This window comes from Aricia agestis, chromosome 11, assembly GCF_905147365.1.
Source record: "Aricia agestis chromosome 11, ilAriAges1.1, whole genome shotgun sequence".
Classification (NCBI taxonomy): Eukaryota; Metazoa; Arthropoda; class Insecta; order Lepidoptera; family Lycaenidae; genus Aricia; species Aricia agestis.
Genome location: NC_056416.1, coordinates 3,584,579 through 3,610,645, shown reverse-complemented (window position 1 = coordinate 3,610,645; position 26,067 = coordinate 3,584,579). Strand labels below are relative to the sequence as shown.

Sequence of the window (26,067 nt, the reverse complement as noted above, 5' to 3'; positions counted from 1 at the left end):
TATTTAAAAGGAAAGCTTGTCAGTTACCTTATCGCACTTGAGCTGAATTTCATCAATAGATACTTTGAGTCCTAGGACAGAACAGTTCTTATTTCAAAAACATAGTTTACGTGCAAAAAAAAACTGTGAGAACAATGGCAACATCTAGTCGATATTTTTTACTTATGATTTCCGCATTTCAGACAGATTGGGGATTCTTTCCGCAAAGTTGGAACGATGAAAGCACCGCCTGTATTTTAATCTACTAAGTTTCTTGTGAGAGCAAAATCTACCATATGCGGTATTGAGTAATGTTTAAACTTCGTTAGTGTAATGGCCTCATTAATCACGGCTGAGTTTGGGAACAAGCGCTAGTTACGGGTAACGTAAATTGAAAATCTTAACTTAAAAGCTTCATAAACTTTTAATTTTATGTAAAGTCTAAAAGGCAAAGTATGTATTCGTGAGATAATAATATAAAATATTAAGTTTGATTAATTTTAAAGAACTTTTAAGACATAAAATCTTCTCATCCACTTTAATTTTTATCTCAGTAAGTTATATGACATTTACTATTAATTTAATGGAAGATACGTATATGCATAATATTAATGTAATTAAACTAAGTTAGACAATAAAGTCAAAACGTATATAAATTAACTAGGGTGAACATGACTAGTGATTGGATAGTACCAGTCATTGGACAGAGCACAAAAACACTATATTTATTATGGATGCTTTAAAAACTACCTGTTTTTCTTTAAAATCAGGCGTTCTTTTACTTTAAAAACAGGCAGTTTTTAAAGCAACATTAATAAATATGGTGTTTTTGTGCTTTGTCCAATGACTGGTACTGTCCAATCTACTGGTGATTTACCCTACCTCGCTAATTTCAAAACGTATAATATAAATTAACTATCTCGCTAATTATAGCACATAGCTTTAAACGACTATAAAAAGTTGATCCCGTTTTGAAGTCGCCGCTCATTCTATTTAAAAGAAAACGGCAAATCATTCTCTCTTAAGAAATTAAAAGTTTAAATTAAACAGAGTTTAAGTTTGGCAAGTATTCATGCAGCTCGTTTTAACTTCTGCTGAGCTAATCTGTCCGGACTCCGGATAGATAAAAGATTTTACCACAAGCGGTGAGGATAAAGAAATATTTTGGTATTGTAAGGTCATTATAATAGAAATTACTTGCTGTGTATTGTGTCGGCCTTATGTGGACTTGATTGTCTGAAAAGATGATCCTACGTCTGAAGAGACTGTAGAAAGTATTCTTTTGTACTGCGCACAGACTTGGACATTATAAAATAGCGACCTGGCTTTATCGAAATTGTTACAGAGCGTTATTTACCTTAATTTATCCATGATACGATTGATACCTAACCATTCAACTCCAAAAAACATGACTTAAAATATTCAAACACTGAAATACCTTCTTTGCAACTTGTCGAAACGTTAGAATACAGTCTTATAATATAATACTAGCTGTCCCGGCAAACGTTTCTTTGCCATATAAACTATTTCACCCGTATTATTTTATTGAAGTGACTAAATAAGTATGTCACCATGGCAACGTCCATCGCTATCCCGTCGCACAAACAATGGTCGCCGTCAGTCTCGAGTTGTAATAATTTACTATTATTTATTCAACAAATGCACTTATCAATATAAAAAGTACCCAGTAGCTGATTCTCAGACCCATTGAATATAATAATAATAATAATTTATTGAAAACAACAATACATCTGCTACAAAATATTTTTACAGGTACATAATATTATTTTAAGATTACAGACGTTTTAGTGCCGAGTTTCTTTGATGTCTGCACTAGGCTGAGCCTGTCCTGCAGATCACCAGATATCTTAATTAAAAATAAAAACAAAGTTACTAAAATTATTAAATATCATTACCGCGCTGTGTTGTATGCATATAAAATTTGGTTAAAATCAGTAAAGCCGTTTCGGAGGAGAACGCGGCCTAACATTGTGACACGAGAATTTTATATATAAGATATAACAACCCCCAACACTCATAATACATTTAATTTGTTGGAATATATCACGTTACACCGCGGGGAGTCACCGCCGTCAACAGTTAACAACGTTATTGCATTACACACGCCTTTACAACATCACACTTTGTTTATTAGCTTTCTGTTTGATACGGTGGCGTCTAGACGGTGGAAATAACTTTACTTATAAATCTTTGTTGCTTTTTGTACCTCAATATCACGAAACCAAGAAAAGAAGCTAATGAAATGTCAATTAGTGAGATGTAAGACACAGGTAAAACATCTATATCTATACAGGGTGTAACCAAAATAAGTGATAATACCTTAGGGTGTGTACGTGTTCCTTGTAGAGAGTTCACTGTAAAAGTAGCAGCGCTGAAAGACCAAAAATTTTTTTCACTTTTGTATGGGGAAACTCGTGACGCTCGGGCCCTTGCCCATACAAAAGTGAAAAAAAATTGTCGTCTTTCAGAGCTGCTACTTTCACAGTGAACTCTCTATAAGGAACACATACACACCCTAAAGTATTATCACTTGTTTTTGTTACACTCTGTATATATAAAACTCAAAGGTGACTGACTGACATGGTGATCTATCAACGCACAGCCCAAACCACTGGACCGATCGGGCTGAAATTTGGCATGCAGGTAGATATTATGACGTAGGCATCCGCTAAGAAAAGATTTTGATAAATTCCAACCCCAAGGGGTTAAAATAGGGGATGAAAGTTTGTATATAATAATACTTCTTAACGCGAGCGAAGCCGCGGGCAAAAGCTCGATGTATGTAATATGTCTACGACATACTACGAGGTGCTACGGCGTAGTCGCCTCGTAGACGTCTACGGGACGTAGCAACAGGGTTGCAAAGTGCGTTTGCCAAAGTTATTGCATTAAAAATAGCAGCTAAATTCTGCTTAATAATAAGTAGCTATTAATAAATATTACTTTAATTAATAAACAAAATAATTTTAATTAATAAATAAAATATTTTTTAAAATTAAGTAATAAATATTACTTTCAAGATGGTATTTAAAGCACAAAATTTTTATACAACCACTAGCTTTAAACGCGTTCCACGTATACCCCAACTCTGTTACTTTAGTCCAAAGACTCAGATGATGGTATGGTTTTATTTCAGCCTCGGTATAATGAAAATACAGAGTGATATTCTCATAAAATGGCAAAACAACGTTGGCGCGTTGCGGCTGGTCAAAACTCCAATATCGAGGATCGTACTAGTTGTATAACGGCCGTTCCCAATATTTGATCTATCTCTGGTTTTGCCCTACTAGAGATAGGAATAGCTCACAATTGACATAAAATATATGTCTCTAATGTCTAATGTGAGCTATTCCTATCTCTAGTAGGGCCAAACCAGAGATAGATCAAATATTGGGAACGGCCGTAAAGGTCAGACCGGTCTGGAGTATACCGGTATACGATTTTAAGATAAAAAGTGTCTCTGCGTCGCTGCATTGTTACGCCTATTATAATGTTTTAATAACGTAAGTATAATAGGCTTTGATTTTTATTTTATCGACAATACAAGAGTACAAACGATGTCGCTCCACAAACAACGGTTTGAAGAACACGGAATACTAATTGGCTTCGACAACAAAATGTTGTTACTGTATACATTGTATACTGTGTACAATGACAATATTATTTTATTTGCCGTCAGGTTATACAATATATCTGTTTTCTGCTGTTTCAACCCATTAAGGGTCAATTCACCGCAACGCGACGCGTAGATGCATAATATATAAATTTGTACTCAATTGACAGATTTCGTTAGCGTGAGACGTAGGGGGCAAACGAGCAAACGGGTCACCTGATGGAAAGCAACTTCCGTCGCCCATGGACACTGGCACCAGAAGGTGCGTTGCCGTCCTTTTAAGAGGGAATAGGGTAATAGGGGAGGGTAGGGATGGGAAGGGAAGGGAATAGGGGAGGGTAGAGAAGGGAATAGGGTAGGGGATTGGGCCTCCGGTAAACTCACTCACTCGGCGAAACACAGCGCAAGCGCTGTTTCACGCCGGTTTTCTGTGAGAACATGGTATTTCTCCGGTCGAGCCGGCCCATTCGTGCCGAAGCATGGCTCTCCCACGTATAACATAAAGTTTACAAGTATGCATACGAATCACAATAATATTGTGCAGACCAAACTTTATGTTTCAGTTTTATGTTTGTTTACTTGTTAACGCGCGAAATAATAAACGGATTAGAAACAAATTTGGCATGGCAGTAGTTTCGGCTGTGGGGTAACAATTAGTCTACTTTTAATAATAATATCTGTATACAATTATACATGCAACAGTGTTGATGCAGACACAATAAGAACTATATTTTAGTTGCATAAACTCTATAACTACTGGTCCGATTTGGATGACATTTGGAAAATATTTATCCATACTAATATTATAAATTGCGAAAGTGTGTCTGAACCGATTTGGTTGAAATTTGGCATGGACATACTTAGAGTCCCGGGAAAGGACATAGGATACTTTTCGCCCAGTTTTGGCCCAGGCCCAGCCCGAGTTTTGGCGCAACGGGGTTGCGGGCGTCATCTAGTTCTGTATATTTGCCACGTCCTAAACAGACGGGACCACGAGGGCGGGATAAAGGCTACTTTTTAACACGGAAAAATTGACAGTTTCCTGAAGATATTCTGCGTTTACCTAAACACCTAACCCAGGGGTTCCCAAACTGTGCACCGAGGCGCCCTGGTGCGCCGCGGAAAGGTAAGAGGGGCGCCGCGCGCCGTGACTCGATCCTCCATCATTATCCGAAACCACGAATATTATATTATATAAAATTATAATATTGGTATGTAAAGCAGTTAGTTACTATTTAACTGCTTAACCTAACTATAATAATCATAAAAGGTGTTTATTTTATGTCTATTTATGTACATCTTTTTCTAATAGCTAGGGAGAGTAGGGCGCCGTGGCCCGTGACAAAATATTTTACAGGCTGAAAAGATTGGGAACCCCTGAGTCCTAACCACAATAACCCGACGACGAAATAAATGACAATGTTCACTACATTAAGTGCATAATAAGACATAAACTCGGAACCAAATGGATTTTTAAACCGCGTCATAAAACGAAATAATAAAGTCACAATATAAATTACATACAGCACAGTAACTAATTGAAATTAAAAACTCTTATGGCCGTACTTAGAGACATTTAATGATGATTAAACTTCAATTTAATGTAAAGTTTAAAAAATAATGTATGTTGACTTATGTCAATATCTTTATTTAATTACAGTTAAGTTATTAATGTTCGTCACTGAGTGCGGCAGTTAATTCTAAAGCACGCTTTTTTCGAACCACCTGATACTTGTTTCGCAGTTCGCTGTCTTAAACTGCCTAAAATTACGTGTATAATGCGCCTACTAGGGCGAAAATGATCTACTGAATGTATTTATACTGTGGTTAAGTCTTACGTGTTTATATGTTCCTGCACGGTATATAATAAAAGAAGTACGACTGGGCATAAAGGTATAGTTTACTACATGGCAACAGGCAACAGACATGAAACGGTGAATTCTTATAAGATATATCAAGCGCCATCTATGTGCCTAACATAGCTGGGCATTAACTCGTTAATCCGTTAATCGTTAATTAACGAAGTTAAAAATTTCAGAAATCATTTGCAGAAGAGTGCAGTGTAATTTAGTTAGGTAGAATACAATAATTATAAAAGCATTTTGTTTTGTCCCTAACCTGTTAACTTCCAGAACATAAACCAACAGGTTTTGTATAATATGTACACTAACACAATGATAATACCATTGTGTTAGTGTACATACAAAAATAAGTCATAACAAGGTCATATTACACATATTAACGGATTAACAATTAACGTTAACTTGCGTTAATTCGTCCGAAATGCAACGCTTTAACGTTTAACGAAGCTAACTTTTTTTTAACGGATTAATGATTAACGAAGTTAACTATTTGATTAACGGTGCCCAGCTATGGTGCCTAAGCACAGACTACAACATTTTAAAAATTCAGTTATAATTAATAAAAGCCTTAAATTAATCTCCGGCGAAATATCATATCGTATTTTTTTTGTTTTAATGAAATAAGGGGGCAAACGAGCAAACGGGTCACCTGCTGGAAAGCAACTTCCGTCGCCCATGGACACTCGCAGCATCAGAAGAGCTGCAGGTGCGATGCCGGACTTTTATGAGGGAATAGGGTAGGGGATCGGGCCTCCGGTAAACTCACTCACTCGGCGAAACACAGCGCAAGCACTGTTTCACGCCGGTTTTCTGTAAGAACGTGGTATTTTTCCGGTCGAGCCGGCCCATTCGTGCCAAAGCATGGCTCTCCCACGTATAACTCATTCTGAATATTTATGAGAAACGATGGTCAAGAATGGATTTATGATGCAGAAATATTATATTTAGACAAATAAAAGAAGTAGGATTGAGAATAAAATTGATGTTATTGTCAAGAGATTACTGTGGATATCGTAAAAAAAAATAATAACCATTTATTTCAGATCTCAAAATATCCATAGTGTTAATAGAATACAATTGATGTTTAAATTATGTTACATTACATTCCAATTAATTATCTATATATTAATACGTGAGAGAAAAACTTTGTAACCTTTTTACCACCCTTTTTACGAAAAATGGGGAAACGTAGGTGCATGAAATTTCGCACAGGTATAGTTTATATGGTGAAGGAGTGCATCGAGCTAATATAATTTTAAAATTATGCTTTTATCATATATATTTTTAACAAATAAAACGTTACACACACTACGACACTACTACTAGGAAAAATGACAGATTTTTGAGTGACAAGCCTATACATACGAATTATACTCTTTTATTTATGGTTGAAGTCTGTTGACAACAAGTTGACAAATTGAAAATGGATTATTGTTTTTTTTTATTTAATTTTAGATACTATTAGACAATGCTTATACGGCCAGTCTGAGATCAGCTGAGTCCCAGAGACAAGAATTGAAAAAAACTATGATGAAGTCAACATTATTTACAAAATATAGGTAGTAATCCTAATGTCGTTGCAAGTAAGGTCGAATTTCGACCATTGGGCGATCTCTAGTTATTATAGACACCTTCTAATAATAATTTGTCATATTTTACTTTTAACTTACTATTTTCATTTTAACCCTTTTCCTGTTTAAAAAGAGTTGATCATGATTTAACACTTCGATATACGGCGTATATTTTAAGTCAATAAAGATTTAATAAATATAAATTGGATAAGGGTAAATTGAGGGGTCGGACATATTGGGTCTATATCGAGGGAGCACAGGGTACGTCGTTATATCGAACACATACTGTACATTAGTGGTGAGTGAAACATGGTGTTTATATGTTAGCTAAAAAATTTGCTAAGTTAATATTTATAGTTAGTAGTAAATTTATACTATTCGCTATATAATGTTTTGTCTTGAAAGAAGATAGCTTGAAAAAAGAGCTTGAAAGAAGCGTCTTTTTAAATTCTGGAAAGGAAAAAATATTGTGTATTTTTATGACAGGGGTTTTTCTACAAAAACAAATTCAAAGCACTTATAACCGTAGAGATTCACTTGAATCTAGTTTTTATGCATTTAGAATTCTAAATAGTAAAAACCCGTTCTACTTATGTCAACATTTGTTGAGAAAATTGCGTACAAACATAATATTATATGTACTTACCTACAAACATCAAGTTCACACTGAATAACACATTTTAAGGCGGTAAACTACATAAAGTTATTCTAATAAAGTTACGGAAATGCGACACAACCGTCCAAGATTTGAGGCATAATAATTTGGCCCCGTTTCAAACACAAACTCAGTGAAACTCTTTTCAAAAACTAAAAAATTTGTAACAAGGAAACATATTCACGACATCTCTATGTACGAATATGGTTCCTTGTTACTAATTTTTCAAACTGTCTACTTAATTTTCGCCAAATATACGACCTATATATTTTGTAACTACGACCTATATATTTTGTAACTAGATTCCGAGTTCCACGTAATCGGAAATAACGGGGGAACCGCACAACCGCAAAACTACCTTTTCCGTGGTCGACTATAGACTCGTAGAGTAGACTACGGAAAAGGTCGTTACTGCGGGACTTATTTCTATGTAATTTGACACAGATATAGATCCAATTTACATAAAAATAAGTCCAGTACTTCGCGAGATTATCACATTTAAACAAACAACTCTTCAGATTTATACATGCTTTAGATACGCAAATAAATCCGCAGCCGCAACAAAAACTAAGGAAAAGTAACTCCTATACTTCAACCGTTTTGAATTTGGTTCCTTTTCGCACACTAAAATATGGCAATAGCAACAAAACACTAACAATCAAATTTACGAAATGGATAAATTTTTTGACACAATTACTCTTCCTTAAGAATCGCTTACACGGGCAACAATTGCGGCAATGATTGCCCGGCGACACTAATGGACCGATCTGGAGCAATTAGTGGAGCAATATTGAGCAATTCAATAAATTGCGGCAATTATTTCGGCGATATTGCTCCAGATATTTCATATCGCTCAATGTCGCCGATAGGAATTGACGAATATCAGTATTGCCTAGAAAAGAACTAGTTGATGATGTTGCGCCATATCGCTCAATATATTGCTCAATATTGCTGCTTGTTGCCGAAAATTGCTTTGAAGTAGTTGTGACGTCAAAGTTGACGAGAATTGACTGGACTGGAGCAATTTTAGTTGCCCGTATAAGCGTACCTTTAGTTTTTATTATTCGTAGCCCGCAGCATAAAGCCTACAGAACTGATATAAATCCGAGCGAAACGCAAACCACATCAGAGGCACATCACGGGAACACTCCACAATCGTTGACAGCTAATTTGGAACTGTCATTAAATATTAATTATGCGAGCGCTCGCTCAGACGTATCAGGCGATTGTCAAATAGGCGCTGAATTAATTCTCGCTTAAATATTTGGAAAGGGGAAATTGTGATAATTTTAAAATTATCAATAAAGGATAGCGTTGTTACTGAAAGTGTATGGTATGCTGAACCTTTTAATTTTATTTTTTTTATGAAATAAAAGAGGGCAAACGAGCAAACAGTCACCTAATGGAAAGCAACTTCCGTCGCCCATGGACACTCGCAGCATCAGAAGAGCTGGAGGTGCGTTCCCGGCCTTTTAAGAGGGAATAGGGTAATAGGGGAGGGTAGGGAAGGGAATAGGGTAGGGGATCGGGCCTCCGGTAAACTCACTCACTCGACGAAACACAGCGCAAGCGCTGTTTCACGCCGGTTTTCTGTGAGAACGTGGTATTTCTCCGGTCGAGCCGGCCCATTCGTGCCGAAGCATGGCTCTCCCACGTATAAATTTTACCTAAATTATTTGCATAAAATAATTGCATGATCTGCAATAATTTTACCTAACTTATTTTTACAATAAAATTTAACGTTTTCGAGAAAAACGTTAAAAATTAAAATCCTTAGTTTTGACGTACGTACGTGTCATTTCAAGATAGACAGGCTCTACTCCATTATGAGCATAAGCTCTATTTGAACCAAAATATAATATCGTTCCATACATACTTTCTCATTGATGATGCAGTCCAGGTCCTCTTGGCTGGGCGATCCGAGCACGCTGAGGATGTGGTTGAGCTGGTCCAGGTAGTGCTTGCCCGGGAAGATGGGCCGGTTGGAGAGCATCTCCGCCAGGATACAACCCACAGACCAGATGTCTATCGACTTCGTGTAGCCCTGGGGAAGGTGAGACAGAAGTTAGAACAGACAAGACAGAAGGTAAAAAATTGTGCTCTTTGTATGGGAGCCCCCTTAAATATTTGTTTTATTTTAATGTTTATATTAATTATTAAAGAACAAATATAATTAAGAAAAAAAGTATTTCAAGTGCCTACCTGCTGCCATTACTGATTACGGCCAAAAAAGGCCACGGTACGGTAAAAAGGGCCAAAAAAATTACGTTTGTTGTATGGGAGCCCCTCTTAAATATTTATTTAATTTATTTAGTTTTTAGTTGTGTTTTTTTAGCGGCAACAGAAACACACAATCTGTGAAAATTTCAGAAGTCTAGCTATAGCGGTTCTCGAGTTACGCCTGGAAACAGACGGACAGACATCGAAGTCTCAGTAATAGCTGGTCCCTTTTTTACCATTTAGGTACGGAACCCTTAAAACTATAAGTGTATGCCGTTCAGAACTCCTAAATAGGTCCAGGTTTTTTTTCTCGTTATTTCACAATTTTATATTTTGGTTTTCCACATTAATTTAACTAGCTATTTGACCGAGCATCGCTCGGTATTCGATAAAACACGAATAAAATGACATTTTCTAAAAATGATTCCTAGCTAGATCGATTTATCGCCCCCGAAACCCCCTATATACTTAATTTCATGAAAATCGTTGGAGCCGATTCCGAGATTCCAATTATATACATACAAGAATTGCTCGTTTAAAGATATAAGATAAGATATAATTTTTTCAAAATACATTTCCTGTTTATATATTACAATATGCCTACTATGTATAATATAAAAATAGACCATAATGTTAAAATTTTTGTCCAGGTTAGGTATATAATACAGGTCATATAAATCTTTCTATCAAAAGGATTTGCTTCTCAATAATAAAAATGAATAATTGATCTCAGTATACGAACAGTAGATAGCAAAATAACTTTTAACATCTTAAATTTCTGTTTCCGTTCTTTAGTCTTCGTAAAAAATCTTTTTCTAAGGAAAACCAAACAGGAAAGAATGATTTAGAACACTGTGTTTCGCGGATAAATTTCGCGAATTTTCGCGCTTTTCATTAACTGTCTGTTAAATGGTACCCAATAAAAGGTTTATTTTTGGCCAAGAAAAATTAATCAGTTATCACCACAAACTTTGGTAGAAATCAAAGAAAAAGCTGAAGGTTCCAATTCACAAATCTCTAAGATATTATCTTCATAGAGGTAGAGTTGAAAGATTTTATTCACTGTTTAATGTGAAAACGTTAAAAAATCGGCGAGCAAGTGCGAGTGCGAGTTGGGCTCGCGCACAAAGGGGTTCCGTACCATTATAGAGCAAAAATGAAAAAAAAAATGTTCTTATTTATTGAAGTAATTAATACAGCTAAAGATTTTGTGAACGTTTCAGGTTCCTACGTATTGTCATCATTCCGAGTTTTTTTTTTAAATCACTTTTGTTGCATGGGACACATTTGTTGTTATAGAGGCAACAGAAATACATAACCTGTGAAAATTTCAACTCTCTAGCTATTAGTATTACCATTCTTGAGTTACAGGCTGGAGACAGACAGACAGACGGACAGACATCGAAGTCTCAGTAATAGGGTCCCGTATATTTTTAGGGGTCCTTTACCCTTTGGGTACGGAACCCTAAAAATAAATATAATTTCAGAACAACAACAGTATAGATAACGGTTCGTTCGATTCGACTTTTGTTTTCTAGGCGGACTCGCAGACTCGCAGCTGACGGAGCCGCAGGGGTTTCAGCACTTTCAGCTGAACATAAACATTTTGGGAAACGCCTGCCGAAGCCAAAGCTTCGGTCGACTACTAATGATAACATACCTTGACCCCAAAACTGTGTTATTTTGCTACGTAGTTAGTTGAGTATAGTTTTTGGTCCGCAGATTAATCTACTTTTATCCCAAAACTAGCGACCCGCCCCGGCTTCGCGTCGGGTGTAAAATATATAGCCACTGAAAAAATTATTAAAATCGATTCAGCAGTTTTGACTTGTATTCATTATACTACCCGTGGCCCGCATTGGTCGGTACCGCCGCAAAAGCTACTTCCCGCAATTTTTGAATCTGTAACATCTTCGAAAACATTCATTTAAATCATATGCTGTAAAGGGACATATAGATCTACATTAAATCAACAATGTATTTAAGTTATTTAATTGGATAAGGATTAATGCTGTATTTATTAAAATTGCTTCGAAAATTAGCCATTATTTGTCGTAAAAAGAAAATGACAAAAAATTTTTATTGCAGGATATCCATAAGAGATAGACATATACCATCGCGGAGTTTTCTGTAGACCTTTTCAATGTGTACAATACTTGGTACATTATTTTAATTTTGCAGGAGACCTGGCTTCTGCCGCACGACTTAACTTTTCTTGCAAATATCGACCCCGAGTTTGGGAGCACTGGAAAGTCGGCAGTGGACACCACGGCTGGAGTAATGATTGGACGACCCCATGGTGGAGTAGCGTTGCTTTGGAGAAAAAGTGTATTTCCCTGCGTATCTGTGATTCCGTGCTCTAGTTCTCGTATATGTGCAATTAAGGTATCTCACAACGGTCAGAAAATAATAGTATGCAGTGTATACATGCCTACCGACTGCACAGAAAATTTGCCGGAATTTACTGACTGCTTGAGTTACTTAAATGCGATAATAGAAGAAAGTGATTGTGAGTCAGTGTTCTTGCTAGGTGACTACAATGCGCATCCCGGACAACCGTTTTATGGTGAGCTGCTAAACTTTTGTGTGAACCAAAAATGGATTCTAGCTGACGTGAGTAATGTGAGTTCTGATGCTTTTACCTATGTGAGTGACCCGCACGGGACATCGAGATGGTTAGATCATGGTGTAACCACCTACGAATAATAAAAACTAGTAACCACTGAGTCAGCAATGTAAAACTCTGGAATGAACTGTCACCAGCAGTATTTCCAGACCGATACGACCTGCAAACCTTCAAGAAAAGAGCGTATTCCCTCTTCAAAGGCCGGCAACGCACCTGCAGCTCTTCTGATGTTGCGAGTGTCCATGGGCGACGGTAGTTGCTTACCATCAGGTGACCCGTTTGCTCGTTTGCCCCCTTATTTAATCTGTCGGTGCATTAAGAACATTACTCGGTATTTGTGAAAAATACGCTGTCTCACATGGTTTACTTTACAACGCCAAAAAATCACAGTACATGGTCTTTAAGGCTGGCAGGAAATGTCTCAATATTGTTCCCCCTATACACCTTAATAATCGACCTCTAGAGAGAGTGTACACTTTTAAATATCTGGGACATTTCGTGACTGACGGCCTTCGAGACGATGTGGACCTCGAAAGAGAGCGTAGGGCATTGTCTGTTATGGCAAATATGTTGGTGCATAGAATTGGTCGTTGCACGGACACCGTAAAATATACTCTTTTTAAGGCCTACTGCACCTCTTTTTACACCTGCAGCTTATGGACCAACTACACCAATAAAACATACTCGTACAATGCCTTACGTATTCAATATAATAATGCTTTTAGAGCACTGCTGCGGCTGCCGCGTTTCTGTAGTGCCTCAGCGATGTTTGCTTTTGCGGATGTAGATAGTTTTGAAGCTATACTCCGCAAAAGGACTGCATCGCTATTGGCCAGGGTCCGCGGTAGCGTCCACAGTGTCCTGAGAGAGATAGCCGACAGCGGGAATTGTCCTCTGATCGACTTCATGATAAATAGGACTAAATCTCTTTTTAGAATAGAATAGTAACATAGCGATAAGTTTCTTTACTAACAATTTTATGGGTCTGAGTAATCTATACTAATATTATAAATACGAAAGTATCTCTGTCTGTCTCGCTTTCACGCCAAAACTACCGAACCGATTGTAATGAAATTTTGTATACAGATAGTCCAAAGCCTGAGAAAGGACATAAGCTACTTTTTTTACTGGAAAAAAGGGTTGCAAGGGGGTGAAAATACGAAAATTTGTTCAAATTAAGTTAGTTCCAAAAATTCATACTAGATGGCGCCGTGCGTCTCTTACATCGCGCTAACTAATAATAATTTTGTTGACATCGCGCGCTATAAACTGAAGTCCACGCGGACGAAGTCGCGGGCAACAGCTAGTCTGAAATAAACCAATTTTTTTTTATGTAAGCGAAAAAAAATGTAATTATTTACGACATCACATTAGAAACCCCAACAATAACAGTATTTCTCCACTATTTAATGAATGTTATTATCTATAACATATAACCTTCCTCTTGAATCACTCTATATAAGTATTAAAGAAAGCCGCATTAAAATCCATTACGTAGTTTTAAAGATTAAAGGGAACAAGGGACATGAGGGGAAAACAAGCAATTTTGTTTTATAATATGTATGGATAAACCAGTATCTATTTATCCTATCCATGTTCCCAAGGAATGAGAGGACCTTATACACTCTTAGGTTTCTGTACCTGAAGGATAAAAACGGGGCGCTATCTAAGACTGCCGTCTGTCCGTTTATCCGTCTGTCCGTCTGTCTGTCTCTCCGTCCGTCCGTCCGTCTCCAGGCTTCCTTTACCTGCGTGTGCATTGTGCAATGTACATAGCATTTTAAACAAATTGAAATTCATTTTAAAAAACGAATTCTGGCAGCACAAAAATTTTCAGGTACGTTTCTCTCTACAATCAACACATTTGCAACGCCACATCAGAATGCATTAAAACATTTCATAAAATTCTCTGAAACATGAAACGCGGAGTTCTTTTCTGAAATATTACGAAACTGGAGTGGTTTAAATGCATAGAGGTGCTCGCCTTACGTTCTCAGAAATAAATTATGCGGTAGAATTTTGTCGAGAGTCGTCGACGTACGAGTGTAGGGACCTCGCATTGCAAGTCACAGAAAAATGTGTAATTGCACGTGAGAATATACGTATTTTGTCGGTATACATTGAGTAATGACTTCATTAGGACTACTGAGAATGCACTTAAGAAGTTTTCACTTACAACTAGCAGTCAAACGAGATAACTTCCAGGCAAAGGCTAGACTGAATTCAAATGTTTAGTAAATTCTAGTTATTTCTAACTGTCACAGTAATATGGCAGAAAGGAAGAACCGGCATATTTCCTGACAGTGGATTCTTGCTGCCTAATTTTATAGTTCAGAGTAAGTATTTAAAAATACTAGAGATCGCCCAATGGTCGAAATTCGACCTTAGTTTCAACGACATGAGGACTAATACCTATATTTTGTAAAAGAAATATTGACTTTATCATATTTTTTTCAACTCTTGTCTCTGGGACTCAGCTGATCTCAGACTGGCTGTGTAAGCATTGTCTAATAGTATCTAAGATTCAATAAAAAAAACTATAATCCATTTTCAATTTCAAGTGGTCAACAGACTTAAACCATAAATAAACGTATGTTGGCTTGTCACTCAAAAATCTGTCATTTTTCCTAGTGTGTGTGTTGTAGTGTGTGTAATGTTTTATTTGTTAAAAAAGTGTATGATAAAAGCATAATTTCAAAATAATATTAGCTCGATGCACTCCTTCACCATATAAACTATAACTGTGTAAAATTTCATGCACCTATGTTTCCCCATTTTTCGTCAAAAGGGATACAAAGTTTTTGGCTCACGTATTAATATATAGATTTATCTATAAAATATACTAGATGATGCCCGCAACTCCGTTGCGCCAAAATTCGTTTATCGCGCGGGAACCGTACATTTTTCCGGGATAAAAAGTATCCTGTGTTCTTTTCCGGGACTCAGTATCTCCATACTAGAGTTCAGCTAAATCGGTTCAGGGGTTTGGGCGTGAAGAGATAACAAACAGACAAACACACTTTCACATTTGTATTAAGTAATATGGATAATTATACAGAAACGCGCTACTCAACAGTGTTGCTTAGCGAACTTTGTCATTGCCTACGGTTTCCAAAGAAATTTATAGCTGCTTTTATATTTTCCAATTCATAAGCTTAACGCATTTTCCAAGACCAAAAATAAATGTGCTACCTTTTGCGAAAATGTTTTGGGGACTAACTATACCTACTTATTATGTTCAGTTTGTAGGTATAGAGGGGATTGGGTTTTTCGGAGTTCAAAGAGAAAATATAATTTACTCAAAAATGTAACGTTTCGTAGAGGTAACCTTGCTGGATAGAATTCACTTTAAATAAACATTAAAAATGGATGGCTTTGTCTAAATTGACTGTTAACCCCTAACTGTGAGCTACTAGAAACTTAACTTTGTTTGCTGGACAGAAGGTTTCTTTATAGATGATCGCGCATTTATCAGCAACGTACGGACCGCACGCGCCGCATTTTAGAAATTCTTGTACGCAATGATGTGAACCCTCGCAAATTCGCCCGCACCGCATAGTACACGAAATGCGGCGCGTACCTTACGATCACCTTAACTCTTTTACTCATACGAAATACTTTTATTATTTATACAAAACAAATGCGACATTCATTAATAGTACGTCAATGCGACGTGTTGAACATTATTAATATTTCAAGTTGAAACTGCACGACTTGGTGTATACCAGGTATCATTGTTTTGTCTCATATTATTATACTCTTTTATAGGTTACTTTCGATTTTGCTTGTTAAGTAGGTTTTGATAAGACTTAGGGGCAAACGAGCATATTACCTGATGGAAAGGTGCTAACCATCGCTCTTGGAAATCCGCAACATCTCAAGAGTTGTAAGTGCTCTGCCGGCCTTTATAGGAAGAAATATACCGTAAGTATTTCCACGTAATTTAGTATGAAGAGAATTTTAAAGTGAATTCTATCCAGCAAGATTATCTCTACGAAACGTTACATTTTTGAGTAATTTATATTTTCTCTTTGAACTCCGAAAAACCCAATCCCTCTATACCTACAAACTTAACATAATAAGTAGGTATAGTTAGTGTACATAATAATATCAAATATATCAACGCATCCATGGTCTAGTGGTACAGAGCGCGGCTCTTGACTCGGAGGTCGTGGGTTCGGTTCCCGGGTTGGAAACATGTTATTTCCAAGTTTGGTTAGGACAATGCAGGCTGATCACCTCATTATCTGACAAGTAAAATGATTCATGCGTCGGATGGGCATGTAAAAATTCGGTCCTGCGCCTGATCTCTCGCCAGTCGACAGTCGTGTCGGTCTTCCGTCCCGCTGAATTATGAGAGTAAAGGAATAGAGAGTGCTCTTGTGTACAGTTACTGCGCACGCACTAGGGCACTATAAAATTACTCCTGCGTGGCTGGCCTGGTTTCAATGAAACCGGCTACCGTCACCGAAACCGGTGTGGGAGTGATTATTATTATTATAGTTAGTCCCCAAAAATTTTTCGCAAAAGGTAGCACATTTATTTTTGGTCTTGAAAAATGCGTTAAGCTTATGAATTTGAAAATATAAAAGCAGCTATAAATTTCTTTGGAAACCGTAGGCAATGACAAAGTTCGCTCGCTTAGCAACACTGTTGAGTAGCATATGAGAGACGGGTGTGAGTGTGAAGAGAGAAGGACGGTGTTTGGGGTTAGTCGCCCTCTATTATAAAATATGTGAAAGTGTGTCTGTCTGTTTGTTACCTCTTCACGCCCAAACCCCTGAACCGATTTTGCTGAACTCTGGCAACGAATTTTGGCATTACAAAGTCAAGGGCGACAACTAATATCTTTTATAAAACAAATTTATATTTGACATTGTAAAACACACACCTCGTTATACGAATGAAAAACTACGTAAAACGTTATTACGGCCTAGGCATATCCATACTGTTGCGGTAGGTTCTATTGTATCCGCAACTCTGCCTTTGGCGATGAGTGGAGCACCATGGGGTTTTAGTGGGTAGACTACGCATGAGTCCCACATACCCCGGCCAAAATCCCCAATTTGCCGGGGATGCGTAAAGCATTTCCCCATGTTAAAGAAAAAAAAGGCATATCCATATTATTATAAATCCGAAAGTGTGTCTGTCTGTCACCTTTTTACGCCCAAATCGCTAACCGATTGTGCTGAAATTTGGTATGGAGATACTTTGAATTCCGGGAAAGGACATAGGATACTTTTTATCCCGAAAAAATGTACGGTTTCCGCGCGATACACGAATTTTGGCGCAACGGAGTTGCGGGCGACATCTAGTATCTTTTAACAAATTTATCTTTGACATCGTAAAACACACACCTCGTTATCCGAATGAAAAACCACGTAAAGCGATATTACGGCCTAGGCGTATTCTAAATAAAAGCTGTTCAGCTTTCGACAGAGTTCACGACCTCGACATTTCTTCGGGTTATGTATTTTTAGGTGTTTCGTCAAAACGGGAAAGATTTCATAATTTGGACAAAAGTTGGCTGATAAAAATACAGACTTCTTTAACCTTTGTTTTATAAAAAGCATTTGCTTAAAAATACTCAGGAAAACGAATAAGTTTAATTTGAAAAAATATAGCGTTGTAACACGAGACCAGCACGAGACAGTCTTATAGATAAGTTTCTTAATAGTTTTTTTTCCTTGGCAATACGGCTGAATTTTCATTAAATTTACTAGAATTATTTCAGGAGATTTCAAGGAAGAAAATATGTTTCTGGGAAACTGAATTTTCAGTTATTATTTCAAAAATCTTTACAATGTTACAGTAAAGATATGTTGTATGACGACCTCATCATCGGTTTCTTTTGCGCGTATGCAGCTTTAGGCAACATTTAGTCTAAGCAACAAGACTAGGGACAACATTCCATACAAATTTTGACATATACAGGGTGTACCAAAAATAAGTGATAATACTTTAGGGTGTGTACGTGTTCCTTGTAGAGAGTTCACTGTGAAACAAGCAGCGCTGAAAGACCAAAAAATTTTTTCACTTTTGTATGGGGAAACTCGTGACGCTCGGGCCCTTGCCCATACAAAAGTAAAAAAAATTTTCGTCTTTCAGAGCTGCCACTTTCACGGTGAACTCTCTACAAGGAACACGTACACACCCTAAAGTATTATCACTTATTTTTGTTACACACTGTATACTTAATATTATAAAGCTGAAGAGTTATTTTGTTTATTTGTTTGAATTAACTAATCTCAGGAACTACTCGTTTTTTGGTACACATGAAGAATAGACCACGTGAAGGAACATTGCCTATTTTTTTGCGGAAAATGTACGGTTTCCGTGATATTCCTAATTTACACGGGCAACGCTGCGCGGAACATATTTATTTATTTATTAACCCATTTGCTGATACAATAGTCAGTTAGTTATGACTTATGACATTCTTGTGCTTATTATCACTGCACTTTTGTATGTTTAAGGCAATGAGTTTCTAAAATACTAGAGTAGCAATGTCTTACAAAAGATTCTCAGAAATGCGTAACCACTTTTTTGTTCAAAAGACAATGTCAAGTCATATATTCGTTATGTCATTATGTATGTGAGATATGCCTGCAGGCATCTTCGAAGTGGCAACGCGTTGCTACCGTAAACTTCCAATCTAGTTACGTTAGTAACATAGAATATCATTGGTTTAAGGTATCAGCGGAACATCTAGTTAATAATAATGATTGTAAGTTTTTGAGACTTGCTTCGTGAACATAATATTAAATCCCAACTTACGTTGTAAATCACTACCTAAGTTTATGTTCGCGAGCAGCAGCTAAAGTTTCGTTGTAAGTCAGCTTAAAGCTTACAGAGAGATCGACATTTTCACCTTATAAAGCTTTTTAAATTCCAATCGGTTGGGCTTATATATAAAAGCTATTTAAAAACACCACTCCTATTTATATTCGATGAAGTTTGATTTGCATGCGAGCGAGGCAATGTTTAAATTGTCAATTCATACATTGTTGGTTAAGACTTTTGCGGGAACTTTTCGACCTTATTGTCATAGTAATAAGGTAAAAAGCTAGCCAACAATGCGACGGTCGCTCGGGGATACTTAGTCAACGTGCTTTCAATAATTTCAACAATTTCTCAGATAAACGTAGATAGATATCGCATCGCAAGGTCAAATCTCTTTCACTTTTATTTCTAACGACGTCGAAATTATCGAATGCAAATTGTCTAAGTACCCTTGTGTCGGCTATTTCGCGGATGAGTAGTTTCTATGACGAGGACTTCATAATTTAACGACTAATGGAAACGACAGATCAATCTTAATATTAAGTGCACTCGTTGGCTGGGAGACGCATTTCAATTACTTTGAAGTAGTTTCTTTAGCGTCTTGTTTTATATGAATTTACAATAAATATATCTAATAAATAATAATACTAACTCTAACATCAAAATGCCCATACAGGTAACAGGCCGTTTATAACTTCAGGATCGTTAGGCAGAACAAGACACAATATATTCTAGAATCTAGATTTTAGGACAAGGTGTTTAACTTTTTGAAGAGTCGGTTCAAGCGGTGGATTCATACGTTAAAGACGGGCCACCAACATTTCCTACTGTTATTATCCGGACAAACGTAATAAAAACTCAATTATTAGGAAAAAGACATACTTGCGCGGGTCACTTATTTAAAACTAGATGACGCCCGCAACTCCGTTGCGCCAAAACTCGTTTATCGCGCGAGAACCGTACATTTTTGTGGGACAAAAAGTATCCTATGTCCTTTCCCGGGACTCAAAGCATCTCCATGCCAAATTTCAGCAAAATCGGTTTAGCGGTTTGGGCGTGAAGAGGTAACAGACAGACAGACACACTTTCGCATTTATAATATTAATATGGATTCCTTTCGCTGGCCACATGGCCTGGAATTGAGCAGTCTTGTTTTAGAACATACCACGACATTCTAGAATGTAGAAGTTTGGTTACCTTGGAGTTGAGCATGATCTCTGGTGCGCGGTACCAGCGCGTGGCCACGTACTCGGTGAGGAACCCCGTGTGGTCGTGGTCGGGGTCCGCCACTCGCGCCAAACCGAAGTCGCAAATCTGCAACAGATTATACACTCAATAATTACAGGATATAAACATAATAATATCTAAGGACGGCTGGACGCTTCACACCACGTCAGTCTGGCCCGTGCTACCTAAAATACTTGTGTTACGGGTACCAAACAACGGAAATTTATTTAATACTTTTATACAATACATATATTTAAGATATTTATTATATGATACACATTACACATATTTAATACACATCCTCATCATCATCATGACCTAGAAACTTTGAAAACTTTTTGTTCCGTCGGCGGGATTAGTACCCGCGTTTTTGGTAGCTCAAGCCGGGGTGAGCTACCAAAAACCCACCAACTGAGCCACAGAGGTCGTCAATAATATTAATAATACTACTTACCTACATACTTCCTTTGAAATGAACTTTTTTTAGGATTAAGAAGTTTTTACCAGCTTGAAATGTACAACAGTCATGACATCCTATCTTAGCGCTCGACTCGTACACAAAACTACGATGCGACATCGCATCGCGCGAATTTTTAAAGTATTAATAATGAGAATGGAATGTTTTTGCCGCCGATATTAATTGCGATGCGACGTCGGATCGCATCGCAATTTTTGTCGCAGATATTTGCGATGCGATGCGAATTTGCATTTGGATCAATCAATTTTTTTACATTTCAAGTATTTGCTGCATCCAAATTAAGCACATACAATACAACCACATTTTAAGGAAACACAAAATAAATAGTTTAAAATCGAAGAATATTCTGGTAAAATACAATTAATGTGATGTCAAAATGTTCGCAAACTGAACGCGGCGACGTGTATTTCCTATCGAATGACATTCGTACCAATAAACGTTTAATACGGTTAAAAATAAATACAATACAGTACGAACTCAAACAGAATTTTAGTAGTAAAAATAAGCGTATGCAAAGATAGTTGTTTTGACTAAAAGTGTACAACGTTTTAGTAGAATATCGATTCTATATTGCATTTTATTTACAACACTGTTGTGTCATCCTACAACGTGACATTTTAGTGGTGGTTTTCCCGCAGCAGAACGATTTACCTATAGAAGTAATATCGAATCATGCAAGTTATTAATTGAAAATTAAAAATATTTTTCATGACGTACTATGGCAACTTTATACCGTTAGGCGCGAGCGGCTATGACCCGACCGAAAGACTAGAAAACTTTGTTATTACGCACCTCGGTTAAAATTAATAAAAAGAACCAAATAATTCGATTGTGTGTCACATTTTTATACTACATCTTTACACCAGCCCTACAAGGATCTGAGGATCCAAACATCTATGTGTCACAACACATGGATGCCATGAGACCGTGTATAATGCGCTCCTTAGGCTGCCTTTCCACCAGAGCTTAGCGGAGCTGTGTTGCGAGGAATGTGTTTTTGAAAACCAATAGAATCGCTTCATTGACATGAATTTGCCGTGACATCGCTCAGCGCGGCGATGCAATGCTATTGGTTCTCAAAAACACATTCCTCGCAACACAGCTCCGCTCAGCTCTGGTGGTGGTGGAAACGCAGCCTTAGACGGTAATTCAGCATGTCATGCATTTACGTGACAGTATTAATTGTTGCATGGCATGTCGATCGCGAAACGACCATGCGCATGTCATACACATATTGCAGGATGAAAAATTAAACAACTTGTCAATCTATAAAGTACACCACGTGTTTTGCATGTCATTCGCACAATCAATAAAATAAACGATCATGAGTGCATGTCAGCACGCAACGCATGTCATGCTGAATGATCGTCTTGGGAGCACTTAATTAAATTCAGTCATGTTATCTGCAATAAGATTTGATTGACATTGTCAGCAGGACTTGAGTATGAAACAACTCTGTCAAGTGATACTATAAAAGATGACTATAAGAGATGAAATTGTAGGGTTGTACAAACGTCATACTAAATCACACCAATTAGCGAATTTCCTTGACGAGTCTCCGACGATGCCCAAACAGCGGCCTTTATGTAATCAAAAGCGAACGAGAAATATTTGAGCTAAAGACCGCCATTAGAGTCGGGGACGAAGAAGACCGCTCATTTTGAAGAAATAAGCCTTAATTTGCTACAATTTAAATTGGGATTGCTAGGTTTAACCTGTTTTTGAAGAATACACAATTATATTATAGGTATCATCCTTGAAGTTAAGACAACGTTTATAAAACATTCTTTTTTTTGTTGCTTCAAAATATTAATGCCTAGTTTTATAATTCCAAAGAAGTCTTATTTTTTATTTAAAACGTTTCTGACATAAAATTTAAAAAATAGTTCTTATCTTATCATAATTGAGAACACAATAAAAATCTAAACAACAAAACAACTGGGAAACTCTAGAAATCGGTAGAAAAGTTTAACGTTGGCAACTAAAACTTTTTGTATAAAACTAATTGAAGATTGAAATGTGTCCAGTCGCCAGTCTCATCTCGGATTAGAGGATCGATGGAGAAACTTCAATTGCGAAACTATGTCGATTAAAACTGTTAGTTTCGAAGTAGTTTAAGACTATACTAAGCTATAAACGTGGATCCTGAACAGCAAGCTGAAGTCAGTTCTAAAGAAAATGCTTCAAGTTATAAATGCAAAGCTAACAGCATACTTTAAGCTTTAGAAAACAAGACCCAGTTTAAAAAATAGTTAATCAAAGATACGAGTTGGTAGCGAACGACGTACATTAAGAGGCCGGATACCATCGAAATTCTCATACATAAGTATTACGTAATACCAAAAAGATTTTCTCATACGAAAATATTTAACATGTTTGAGTTATTTTTCAGCTTAAAATAGTAACCCTAATAGTAACTACCTAGGTTCCTGCGTAAAAATTTACTACAAAATATTTAAACTATGTATAAAAAATATTTTTTATAGTTTGTGCGTTTTATGATGATATGCGTGACACATTATAATTGACAATAGTAGGGAAGTTACCTATCAAAAATTAATCGATAATTTAAAAATATCGAATCACTTCGTAAAGGAATTGCAATCGAAATTATCGATTTCGTACTGACATTTCAGTGGTGAGATGGCCGCCCTTTTTTATCGTATTTGATTTCGATTCAACAGAGTCAATCTCTATTGACATAAGTTCCGTTTCATGCATCTGCCATTTTTCAAATGTTTTTTTTTTTATTATGAAATAAGGGGGCAAACGAGCAAACGGGTCACCTGATGGAAAGCAACTTCCGTCGCCCATGGACACTCGCAGCATCAGAAGAGCTGCAAGTGCGTTGCCGGCCTTTGAAGAGGGAATAGGGGAATAGGGGAGGGTAGGGAAGGGAAAAGTTGAGGGAAGGGAAAAGTTGAGGGTAGGCAAGGGAATAGGGTAGGGGATTGGGCCTCCGGTAAACTCACTCACTCGGCGAAACACAGCGCAAGCGCTGTTTCACGCCGGTTTTCTGTGAGAACGTGGTATTTATCCGGTCGAGCCGGCCCATTCGTGCCGAAGCATGGCTCTCCCACGTATAAAACGTAACATTTATTTTTTTGTTTTTTTGTAAAAAAAAAACCCGTAGCAAGGAATATGAAAACTGTCACCCATATCATCTTAAAACGCACAAACTATAGTAAGTATTTAAATATTTTGTAGTAAATTTACTATTTATTTATATATTTTTTAGTGTTTTACTATATTTTTAGTGTTTAAATATTTTGTAGTAAATTTTTACGCAGGAACCTAGGTAATTACTATTTTAAGCTGAAAAATAACTCGTTTGAGTTATTTTTCACATGTTTATGTTAAATATTTTCGTATGAGAAAATTATTTTGGTATTACGTATGTATGAGAATTTCGATGACACCCGGCCCCTTAAGCTTTAGCAAACGTTGGTAGGAAACTACTGGTCTCTGAATTTCTATAAAATTTCCTCGCTAGCTTTTAATGTCGCTTACTACGCGCTACGAAAGAAATTTCATAGAGAATTTACAGAAACAAGTTGTGACACCGCGGCACGTCGCGTCGTTAGGTGCATGTACTCAGCTATAATTGTTGTTGAGTACCAACTTTACAATAGGGAACATGCAAATATAATATTTATGAAAATTTTGCTATTAAAACGTTAAAAAAATATAAAAGAAGGGCCACTGCAAGGTTAATATTTTATAAGATATTGCTTTTTTTACAAAAAATACGAATTAAAAGTAACTTGAAACGGAACGAATTTCAAAAACACCAATCAGCGTTCAGTGACGTCACACATGTTATACCCGCGTTCCATTTAGCGTTAAAAACGATCAAAATGCCTCCATTCTGAGCGTTTTGATCGTTTTTACGCTAAATGGAACGTGGGGCAAGATAACTTTTTGAGAGGTACGATCAGGTATGGGGCCATTGTCAATTGTTGTCAAACAGTAGTGGCGTCATAATATATACTATAGATCCGCTTTGGCGCCAAAATTTAAATTGACAATTTAAAAGCGCATTTTTTGCAGTAAATTTCAGTGTTTTAATTTTTTCAATATACTTGTGGTCTATTCTACATGGAGTTCTTTAAAATAAACACAAAAATAAAAATATCGCATCTTCCCTATTACTAGATGTTGCCCGAACAATAAACTATCACAATATACACAATATACACAATTTTATCCAATTCACTAGTTCAGCCAATAAATTGGATGTGGGAGAGCGCTTGTACAACAAACATATTTTATGCCTGGTATCTGAAGTTTTCTGACAGAAGTTTATGCGGGGTGTAACAAAACAAAGTTATAATACTTATAATATTTTAGAGTTCGTGTGAGCCTGTATAGAGTTGAATTCGAAAGTAGCAGCACTGAAAGAGATTTTTTTTACCTTTTGTAAGGGCAAATTCATGAGGCTTGGGCCCATACAAACCTCAAACCCTTTTGATTACATTGCGCTTTTCACAATTCAAAAACATACCGAATAGCTATGTCCACACTATGCGCTTTCGTCTTCAATTTTCTCATCTTCTTTCGTTTTGGCGCATTCAATAATTGAATGCGTCAACGAACGCAACTGCAACGCCAACATAGTCATTTTTGAAGTTTTGGATACGGTCAGAGGGCATTCGTTGCGGGCATGCCTCACGTTCGCTGTTGACTGCGCTATAACGCATGCCCTTGACGAACAGAATAAAGGCACAGTGTGGACAAAGCTTTTGGTTAACATTGTGGTTATAGCAACGCTATTAAATGCTTGTCAAAAAACCTTTAAGGCCCTGTATTCCCAGAAACGGACGATTTTCAAGATTTAAAAGTGACAGTAGACACAAAAATATAGTAATTTAAATTCTGAAAAAAATATATGTGTTAGTTAAGGATCTAACACAGTGGAATTTATATTCCATTAACTAACACATATATTTTTTTCAGAATTTAAGTTACTATATTTTTGTGTCTACTGTCACTTTTAAATCTTGAAAATCGTCCGTTTCTGGGAATACAGGGC

General features: G+C 36.8%; 1 protein-coding gene across 1 annotated transcript in view; it reads right to left on the bottom strand.

The window, feature by feature from the left end:
- Positions 1 to 26,067, bottom strand: part of LOC121732081 (mitogen-activated protein kinase ERK-A) — a 111,741-nt gene that overhangs the window by 14,509 nt on the left and 71,165 nt on the right. Inside the window, exons 5-6 of the mRNA XM_042121866.1 lie at positions 20,528 to 20,644; positions 9,578 to 9,745 (exon numbers count right to left, since the gene is read on the bottom strand). Of these exons, the coding sequence (XP_041977800.1) occupies positions 9,578 to 9,745; positions 20,528 to 20,644 (285 nt within the window). The remainder of the gene's footprint in view (positions 1 to 9,577; positions 9,746 to 20,527; positions 20,645 to 26,067) is intronic.